The sequence below is a fragment of the Cyprinodon variegatus genome, unplaced genomic scaffold, assembly GCF_000732505.1.
Source record: "Cyprinodon variegatus isolate N-32 unplaced genomic scaffold, C_variegatus-1.0 Scaffold489, whole genome shotgun sequence".
Classification (NCBI taxonomy): domain Eukaryota; kingdom Metazoa; phylum Chordata; class Actinopteri; order Cyprinodontiformes; family Cyprinodontidae; genus Cyprinodon; species Cyprinodon variegatus.
This window is the reverse complement of record NW_015150942.1, coordinates 305728-316562: the sequence shown is the minus strand read 5'-3', so window position 1 is coordinate 316562 and position 10835 is coordinate 305728. Positions and strand designations below refer to the sequence as shown.

Below are 10835 nucleotides of genomic sequence, written 5' to 3'. Positions count from 1 at the left end.
ATTTTAAAATTATAATGTTTAAAGGAAAATTCGAAATTAAAAGTTAATGTGTTTAATTTGGATGAAGTTTAGGTGAACGCTGACCCCTCTTGTTCATAGGTCAGTATTGGTAGCCCTTCCTATGATTCGATAGCCATGAAGTAGCCCTCAGCCTTGAAATGGTTGGTGACCCCTGGTTTAGATTCTCACTGCTGCACTTTATATTGCTCATGTTTATTTTACTCTAACTGAAATATTATTACACTGTTGTAAGCTCTATGCAACCGGATTTTGTTCACTTTGTGCATAAAAAAATGATAATTAAGTTCGTCTAAGTCTAGTGACTCTAGGAAGTTGAAAGCGAAGATTTTGCACAAGGTTCAGATCTTTATTTAAGAAAAAAAAAGAAAAACATCTATGATTATTTTTCAACTTCACAATTATTACCTACGTACTTGGTTTTATATGCTTCAGTCTGTGATTTATTAAAAGATGTGGGCATTTTCTAGAGGTTTCAATACTTTTCCGTAGCATTGTAGAGTAAAACACCATTATGTCCTGTTTGGGTTTTTTACTTCCTGAGTCATTTAGCTTTCCATGCCTGTAAATCTAAAGGTTAGACCGCTTTTTGCTACATGGATGACTTCTGACAGTAAAAAAAATTAAAAAGAAAAAAAAAAAAAACACCCTCATAGGTTTTATGTGGGTTAAGATGATACCACTCTACACAATGGAAGCAGCCCGCACATAACAATGGTCACAGACGACACCAACGGAGCTGGAGGAGGTTTTCAAGTCAAATCAAAAACAGATTTTTGTTAGCTTTCAGTCACGCCTGTCCAGCTTTTACTGTCAGATGTGGGACTGTTCGCATCCTGGCAGCTCCAGGCAGCCAACATGTTGACAGTGATGAATGGTTTCCTTCTAACTCACTCTCACAGCTTATTATTTTAAGAAGTTCCCGAAGTTAAAAGTTGGGTATCATTACAGAGGTTTCCCTCACACAAATGGCTTCATTATTTTATCTCGTTGTACTGTGCTTCCTCCTTTAACAATATGCTTTATACTTTCCTAAGAAAAATCTGATATCAAATAATAAAACAGTTGCTTGCACCAAGAAAAATCCTCAATGCTAAAAAAAAAATGATGGTGCTCTGAATGACATGCTGGTCATTTCGCTTTCAGCGGATCTCAGGATAACAGACAGCTCATTAAAATCATCCAGTACCATGCTGTAGCTAAACTGTGTAAGCAGACGTGTTTAAAAAATATTTAAATCTCTGATATGAACTTGCTTTGCTTGGCAATTCCTATTTTTACCCGTTTATAACAAAGGCTGATGTGGTCAATTCTGCTATTGATGTTTTAGGTACAAAATCTAGAATTTACCAGCTGATTGTGAAAAAAGACCAGGTATTGCATTAGCTGTCAAACATGATGAAAACTAATACTTTGATCAGGGCTGAAACAATTAACTGGATTAAATGTGATTAATCGAATACTGAAATAATTGTCACCTAATTTAAGAAATGATTAATCATTAACTGGAGTAAAGAGACTGTAAAACTCCTTTAGCTGACAGAACAAACCCACTTAGAGCAGAAATTATACCAAAATTGTTTTATAAATACCAACATTTTGCATTTAAGATTCATCTGTCAAAATGCTCTATCTCCTCAAGTGGAAAAGTTTGAGTTTCACCTGGTTTAATTATGTAAAAAAAACTTCTCTAAGGAATCTTTGGCTATCTGATTATTAATCAATTAATCAAACAACAGATTAATCTGCTGGTGAAGATTCTCAGTAATCCAGGGTTATTCCAAAAAAAAATCCACTGGACTTTGTTTCCAAGTTTGAAGACGTTTCGCTTCCCATCCAGGAAGCTTTTTAAAATTCAAAATGTCAGATTTAGCATTGAGTTGAAGCTTTCTATAGTAGCCCAAAAACTTGTTTTGGCTTTGTCCATGTCTCTGAAAGGGGGTCGTTAGGGGCAATTGTTGGTCTGGCTGACCAGGAGAGAGGTTTTTTTTCCCCTGCATGGGGGTGGGCGTTGAGATGATAGCGGGAAGGAATCAACTCTATCGTTGCGTTGTAAGTTTTTGAGAGCTGAAACCAGAGTCCACCCCTCCCCTCCCGTTTAAGGTTGTTTTTTCTCTATTAACATAGATGGCTTCCTTCACACCCCTTTCAAACCACCTGTCCTCTTTGTCCAAAATGTGAATATTCTCGTACTCCAAAGAATGTCCTTTGTCCATGAGGTGTAGATGTTCCACAGAGTCTGTCCCGAGGAGGTCGCTCTTCTGTGTTGAGCCATGCGTCTGTGGAGAGGTTGTTTGGTTTCTCCATTATAAAGATCAGAGCATTCCTCACTGCATTGAATCGCATACACCACTCTGTTCATCTTAGGAATGGGGGGTTTTGTCTTTAGCATGCACAGTCTCAGTTTAAGGGTCTTGTTTGGTTTGAAATGTACTGGAATTTTGTTTTTAGAGAAAATTATCTTGAGTTTTTCAGTGACTCCAAAGCTGTCAATACCCAAACTGGGCATTTGTCAAATCCGCAAGGAAATTCAAAAGCTCTCAAAAACCTACAACTTAGCTATAGAGTTAAATTCTTCCCGCTATCATCTCAACCCCCACCCCCATGCAGGGGAAAAGAAACCTCCCTTCTGGTAAATCAGACCAACAATTGCCCCTAATGACCCCCCTTTCAGAGGCATAGACCTGCATCGGGTATTGCAGGCTAACAAAGAACACAAACGACTCCCCATTCCTTAGGGGTGGATGTGTGATTCTTCTGGTTCAATTTGCATATTTTCTAAGCCAAAAGAAGTTTTTGGGCTACTATATAAAGCCTTGAAATCAATGCTAAATCTGACATTTTAATAGAAAAAGCTTCCAGGATTGGAAGCGAAACATCTTCAAACTTGGAAACTGATGAATCGATTTGCAAAATAATCGTTACTTCCAGCTCTAATTTTGATAAAAATTCCTAAAGAATATTAAATGCAAGACAGGAAAAGAAGAAAATGAAAAAGATAAATGGCCTGAATAGCTATTTGTTTTAGTAGTTTTAGCATATTGTTAAATTTAAACATTGGTCAAATTTAATATCTGTTACTTAAAGTGCAACTCTGAATGTGTGCATTGATGACAGAAAGACATCTTCTGTCACCATTAATTTTTTTTACTACAGTGTATTGAGTTCATTTTAATGTGTATTTAAAGACATTTCAATTAATGGAAAAAAATTGCAGGGGCAATATGAAAAAAAAAAAAGTCTTATCTACAACAACTTTCGCAACCCCCATGCAGTTCCTCCGTGGACCCCCTAGGGGTCACGGACCCCCTGTTGAAGACCTCCACTATACAGAAACCCTATTTTTACTTATGCCAGGAAATGATTTCCGCCGTGCTTCAGAACCATGAGTAAGGGAATCATTCTGCACTCATGGTTTATTCATATGCCCTCCAACTCCTGGGATGAATTTGTTAAGCTTCTCACCGTCTTTCAGTCTGACAAGGGTCTTTGATGGTCAGCCAATTAAAAGGGGGGATTCAGAGGGTTTAACAGATGATGTGCTTCTGTTTTTGTCTCCAACCTGGATCTTATGTCTTAGGGGGCGTCTATAAAATCGGTGCTAAAGGAGCTAACCTGTATGAAGTGATCCTCTTCAGCTTGGAAGCTGGTACATCATAGCCACACTCCTCCAGCACTTCCTGCCGGGCGATCTCCTCGAGCGACAGGTCTGGCTTGTCCACTAGGCCGGCGCAAAGCTCATAGGTGACCCCAGCTGAGGCTGGGGGCCACTGGGAAGGACTCTCTCCAGCTGAGGCCGACGGGCCCTCTTGAGATTCAGAAGCTTCTCCCTCTTCAGTTTTTTCAGCTTCCTGAGAGGTCTTTGTCTTGGCCTTTTCCCACTCACACATGTAAACAGCTGAGGGTGCGAGAAAAAAGGGGAAATCTAATAATAACAGAGCGAGACAGTATAAAGATACATATAACTGAATCCTCTAAACGAGATAGAGGAAGTTGTCTATCGTGGTTCAGATTTCCCTGAATTTAAATCTCTACAGAGGTTCCTTTATTTCGTAGTGTTTGTATTTTTGAAAGTGCACACAGGATGCTTGAAAGTCCAAATTTAGTTCAGTGACGAAAGAGATAAATAAGATGGAAAGTAAAAATAAAAGAAGTACCTGGACGGAACTGCTTGACGAGGATAAAACAGTGTGAGGTTGTGTTGAAGATCAGCACAGATACGCTGCAGAAGACATAGAGGAAGACACTGTTAAACATGCTAACATTTCTATCAGAAACATGGATTCTTCCACAAAATAGATAAATGCCTTATCTTAATCCTACATGGAGAAATATATCCCTATAAATGTTTCCTTCCCAGAAGAACAAGCTTTTTAAATCTTAGATTTTTTTAGCCTTATAGTTCAAACAAACTTTTTCCTTCATGCAAATCTTAGAACTTCCTTTCAGTAGTTAATTTTAATCCATGAATTGAAAACCAAACCAAACTTTATGAAGGTTTTTTTGTGCATTAAAAAAAAATAAAAGAGTCAAACCCCTTCTTTGTGTTTAAATTTAAATATCTCTCTCAAGCCTCATCCCGTCACATAAGCACTGGATTCCAAATTTATCTTTCTATTGGACTTTTCCTGTTCTAAACTACTAAAAATAAAAAGGCTCTAAAATAAATCCTCTTGCTTAGACTAACAATACTTAAAAAAAGAACCCAAATCCGGAGAGCAGCAGGTCACGTCGCTGGGATTTCGACTCATCGCGACCAGGATATGGAAATTAAAGTAGAGAGAGGGTCACAGTGAACCGTACTCTGCAGCTGTGAGGCCGCACCGCTGCAGATCTGTCTGCGTGATTGTGTTTGTGTGGCTGTCGGAGGAGACTTGAGGCCTGGAGTCAGTGTTGGGAAAGCGGATGCGTCTGAGGTGGCAGGAAACCCTGCCCCGTCTTTCCCATGCTCAAAGGGAAACCAGGAGATTGCTGTAACGGTTTCTAACAACAAACTTAGAGAAGATCATCGACTCATTTCTGACTGCATCTTTTATTTCAGATGATAAAAATGCAGTCACCCTTACTGCATTTCACCCTTACTGAGACATTAGTCTCAGATCATGCTGAGATCTGGAAAAACTAACCCATGCGTTTATTTTTAGTCGATTGATTACTGCAACGGTGTTTTCATAGGTCTGCCTAAAAAGTGGATCAGACAGCTGCAGCTGATCCAGAACGCTGCTGCCCATGTCCTCACTAAGACTAAGAAAGTAGAGCACATCACCCCAGTTCTAAAGTCCTTAAACTGGCTCCCTGTATCTCAGAGAATAGACTTTAAAATACCTGAGTTCCTTTAAATCAAGACTAAAAACACATTTGTTTAGGATTGCCTTCGACTGCTCTAGTTAAACAGTTCAACTAAAACATATTTTATTTAGTCCAACTGTTTTTAATATTCTTTTTTGTTTCTGCATTTTATATTTTATTTTATTTATCTTCCTATATTTTAATCATGTAAAGCACTTTGCATTGTCTTTGTACTGAATTGTGCTATACAAATAAATTTACCTTGCCTTGCCTTGCCTTGAGGAAACATACTTGCCTGTAAAAGAAAAAAACTCAATTTTTTGTTTAATTAAATGCTAAAAAAAGGCTTAATGAATGGATGATCGCTGTGAATGAATAGAAACCCCAAAACAGTGGGGATATAATCTTTATTTTTATCTATACTAACTCCAACATGTGGAGACACATTCCAAGATAATAGTATTGCTGCGCCTTGAAGCAGAAAGCCGTTTTCCCTCCAAATACAGGTCTATTTACATCATGTCTAATTGCTTGTTTTCATTGTTCATTAAATCAAGTTTTAGGTTTGCTGTTGTGTTTCACATATCCTGATAATTAAAGCAAAGAACTGAACACCGGAAAACAAAGCAAACCATAACGGGAATAGAATATTCTGTATAATTTCAGATCATTGTGGATTTAAGAAAAGAAGTCAGATAATACTAGACACAATATTCTTGTGTGGCCCTGTCAACACAGAAAGAAAGGGTCAACTTTGTCTCTACTGATAATTGCAAAGCTTTTGATCCTTTTTAAAGAGGGTCTCATACCAGCAGCTACAGAAACTAAGCTACTTGCTGCTTCACTTCCTTTTTCAATCACTTCTTTCCTTTCTGCCACTTTGCTGAAAGAGCAGAAACAAAAACAAACCTGCTTTACTTTCTGGTTCCCAGAAGAACATAAGAGCTACACTTCCGACCAGCACCACAGAATTTTCTTCTTTTATTATTATTATTATTGCTTTTCTCAAATAATATTGCTCACTGATGGGAAAAAGCCGGAAACCAACTGTCAAAGGAAAAATTTAATACAGAACAAAAGCATTTATTTAATTTTGTATCCTTTCTTTTATTGTATTCCTTTCATTTTATTGTGGATTTTTATAAATATATGCAGTCATATAACTATTAAACTAAATGAAAAGGATGTAGTTTTATACAAAAATCCAGCAGTTGCATGCATTTGTTCTCAGTCTGTTGAGTCAGTAAAATGTTGAACAAGCTTCACGCCAGTTAAAGCTGCAAGTCTCTGGAGATTTGTTTCTTCCAGCTTTGCACCTCTATACTGAAAGAAGATGGATGATGAGTTTCTACAGACGTCAGTTTTCAAGTCTTGCCACTGACTCCTAGTTATATTTAAGTGTGGGCGTTGACTGAGGCGTTTAAAAACACGAGTTCGCTCCGTTTAAAAGAAACTCAAACTATGGACTATGTCAGAGTAAGTAGGGATTAATAACATCAACCCTAGTCTATAATCTGTTGCAGCCACATGAACACTAACTAGTTGGTGCCAATGCAAGACAGATTTTCATTTAGCATTGCACTTATTATTAGCCACAGAATTCACTTTTGGCCTCAGCTAACCCAGAACCCCCCTTTTTCATGTTTTCTCTACACAGCTTGTGGAATAATAAAAATGTCCTTATTTCTACTACGGCTTTTTTTGCCACTCTTTCCAGAGCAGATTTGTTTAGTGCAGTTATATTACTCTGGTCAACAGATTCCCAACCTGAGCTGTGGATTTCTGCAGCTCCTCCAGAGTTACTATGAGACCCTCTTCTCTGATAGCAGGGCTCATTGTCTGGCCTATTTTTTATTTTACTTATTGGTCTTTGATAGGGATGGATGCAATAATCATAATAAATAATCTGATGCCTGAATAAATCTTTTTAGCCATGGTTGATTTGCAACAGCTCTTCTAAGAAAGAGGTTTGGAAAAAGAAATGAGAAGCTGGATGTTTCCTTTCAAAGATCATTAAAAGCAGGGGGACACAAGTCCAGTCCTCAAGAGCTACCATCCTGTAACTTTTTTATGTATTTCTTCTCTAGAACACCTGAATCTAAAGCTTAAATGCCCTCATTTAGCTCAGCAGAGGCGTGGTAATGAGCCACTAATTTGATTCAGGTGTGTTAAAAATGGTTGCTTAAAAAAGTTGCAGGATAGTAGATTTTGAGGACCACCCCTGTTTTAAAGGGTCCACCAATGTTACCATCTAGCGCTTAGGAGATATACGGATTCCCACAATCCTTAGCATGAGAAGAGGTATGACAGCCCACCTCACAGAGTTCAACTAGTGTTTTTTTGTAGTTCTTTTTCTGGAAAGCTGTAGTCCCAATTGTGTTTCTGCAGCAAAATGGCATAAAGAAGAAGAAAAGGGTGTCAGGATTTGGCGTAGCAGTCTGAAGTTCCATTGCTAGCCACTATGGTGTATTTATTCTGGACTCCAGAAATGTAGGAACTATTCAGATTGTCTGGCTGAATGCTAGTGTAGCATTTTAACCATTTGATTCAGGTGTGTAGTGCAAGGAAAACATCATAAAAGTGCAGAACACAGGCCGTCAGAAATTCAGTTTGAGACAACTGTCTTAAAAGGAACTTTAAGAGTTAAATTAAATGTAAACTTTAAGATTAAAGACACTAAAATGTCCAGAAAGTCATTTAGAGCTAGTTTAGATCTATTTGATTTTTTTGACAGGGATGGACACGTCTCCACAGCTTTATCCTTGACTTGTCTGATGTGTTATGTGGTCTTTTTGATGCAGTCTGTTCACAGACATTTTGTTTTTTAATGTCTAACAAACCTCTAAGCCTTGATAAACCACCCGTATTTAACTGCAAACTAATTTACACTCAGGTAGACCAGATGTCTTTTGAAGGCATTTGGTCACCTCACATTTCTGTTGGGGACACCAAAGCAAAGACTTCTAACGGGAAAGACCCTCCATACTTTTTTCAGGCTTTTAAAACAAAACAAAAAAGAGGTTGCGATCACTTGCAAGATACTCGGTGTAGAAATGTTAGACATAAGGAAAAACTGGTGGACAGCAGCTATGGATAATGTGGAATATCCGCTACTGATGTAAAACACAAGTCTGAAGGGAAGGAGACTGACCCAACATTTCTAATCCTCTACGGCTGCTTGAGGCGGAAAAAAAACCTTTTGACTTATTGCATGTTTGAACCTTAAGAAATATGGTTCCTTCAAAATTAAATAAATAAATGAATACTACTATTGATAAACTGTCAAATATTCTATCAAATAAATACATACCCCTATCAAATAAAACAAAGTAAATATGTACAAGTATTTTTATCTTATTTAATTACATTTTAATATTTTTTATTTATTCAAAGTTTTATTAATTATGTAAAGAATCAATTTATTTATTTCAAAATAAAGTATTATTGTAATACTTTTATTTTGTAAAGCTTTTTTACATATTCAGTGATGTCTATTTCATAACTCTTGTTTTTATTTTAACCTCTTTATTTAATTTTCTCATATTTAAATAAGGAGGCAAAGTTTTATCTGTCAGGTGGTCACAAGTTAGGATTGGCAGAGTGCATCTTCTTTGCAGACACAGGTACTCCAAGAATGATGACCAATCCAACCACCGTATTCCCTCTTCCCTCCGTTTGGTGCTGTTGCTACACACTATTTCTATCCTTAAATAACAAAAGAATGTTTAACTAAATATATATAAAAAAAGATTTAATGACTTTTCTAAGCCAATTGGATACTACTGGATGTCATCATTGGGCAAGCTCAGAACAGTCCAGTAAAATATAATCACACCGTTTGTATCTGCATTTTAGTTGTTTCTTTATTTAGACTATGCTTTACATACCATACATTTAAAACGAAAGGAAATAAATGAAACTTGACTATATCTATATATGAGTCCAAACCCGAAAAAGTTAGCGAAGAAGAAATAAGAGGGAGTTGTAGGGTAGGATCCCATTTCCAGGACACATCATGCACAGATATTCTGTCAATAAGTCTGAGATGCTTCTGTTTTCAGACATTGTAAATTAGTTGAATAAATCTAGAAAGATCAGAAGCATTCTGCCAAAAAAATAAAAAAAATCTACATCAATTCTTTTCTTCTTCTCCTGTTTGATATTTTGCAAGCTTACCTGCGCCGCCTGAAACAAAACTTCGCCCCCTCATTTAAATATAAGAACATGATGCTATGGTTCTTCCCTTTTCAGCTTTAAGTTTTCAGTTATCTAACTCATTCTGTTTTGTTGATATTTGGTTTATTTTCCATTCTGCGTTATATTTAAGCAGTCTTTAGTTTCTTTCTGCTGCCTGTCTCCTTTCCCCTAGCTCCCTTCTAGTCACTTCTACCCACATCTGCTCCATATTAGCCGATTAGCCGAGTCTTTGTTCTGTCTCAGTGCAGTTCTTCAATGCAGTTTCTTGTTGTTACTGGGCTCCCTATGTGAGTTTTCTCTTGACATCTCCTGGCTTTTTGTTTGATTCTTGGATTTTGTTGCTGTTATCTTTTGATTTTATTAAACCTGCAAGAACCCCTCTCTACCACCCTAATCTCCACATTGGGGTCCTAAAACCAACCTCCATCCCCACGGTAACACATGAAATAAAAGGAGAATAAAATGAAAAACTGAGGTAAAAAATAAGTCACAGAATACATAAAGTAGCTTTACAAAATACAAATGTCACAAAATAATACTCCATTATTAAAAAATCAATTACATAAGTAACACGTTTTTGAATACATAATGAATCATATAATAAAATAATATATTATAAGATATTTATTTTGTTTCGTTTTATGGGGATTATACCCTTAGAAACAAGAAGCTGCAAGAGTGATAAAACTCAAGTTGTGTTGAGAAAACAGTACGACAGTTGGAATAAACTAAAGCTCGGGAAAAATGTTGATGTCGCTGCAAAGTTGATACACAAGCAAGTACATGTCTTTGCTAATAGTCCTACTGATATTAGCAATGCTTAGGAGCCCTATCCACGAGGAATCACAGCAGTACTGTCAGTAGAGGGCGCCACATCTTTCTGTCAGCTCATCACACCTGGTGCTGAAGTTTTATTTAGGCTAAAAAAAGAGACTAAACACTTTCAGGACAGATACTTGGAGTATATAGCCTTTTTTTCTTTTTCCCATACTCCACTGAATGTTGGTCTTTTTGGTATAGGCATAATATGACATGACTGTGTACCTTTAAAGTTTCGTTTTTTAGAGGTGGAACGGTTCACAAAATCCACGGTTCGGTTCATGGTTTCGTGGTCACGGTTTTCGGTTGGGTATATGTTGATTGTTAGCCTGACATATTGGTCGTGTTGCTGTTAGCATAAACAAAACGTGTTGCACAATGCTTGCACACTGTTGCACTTTTATCCACAACTTTCCACCGTCATCGTAGGTCACTCTAAATGCAAAGCGGCCCCATACAGCAGACCTATAAAGTGCTGCTGGCGCGTCTTCCAACTCCTGTTCTTTCCCACT

General features: G+C 37.2%; 1 protein-coding gene across 1 annotated transcript in view; it reads right to left on the bottom strand.

Annotated features, from left to right (window-relative positions):
- Window positions 1-10835, bottom strand: part of nudt14 (nudix hydrolase 14) — a 28835-nt gene that overhangs the window by 2493 nt on the left and 15507 nt on the right. The window contains exons 3-4 of the mRNA XM_015390221.1: window positions 4176-4240; window positions 3634-3916 (exon numbers count right to left, since the gene is read on the bottom strand). Of these exons, the coding sequence (XP_015245707.1) occupies window positions 3634-3916; window positions 4176-4240 (348 nt within the window). The remainder of the gene's footprint in view (window positions 1-3633; window positions 3917-4175; window positions 4241-10835) is intronic.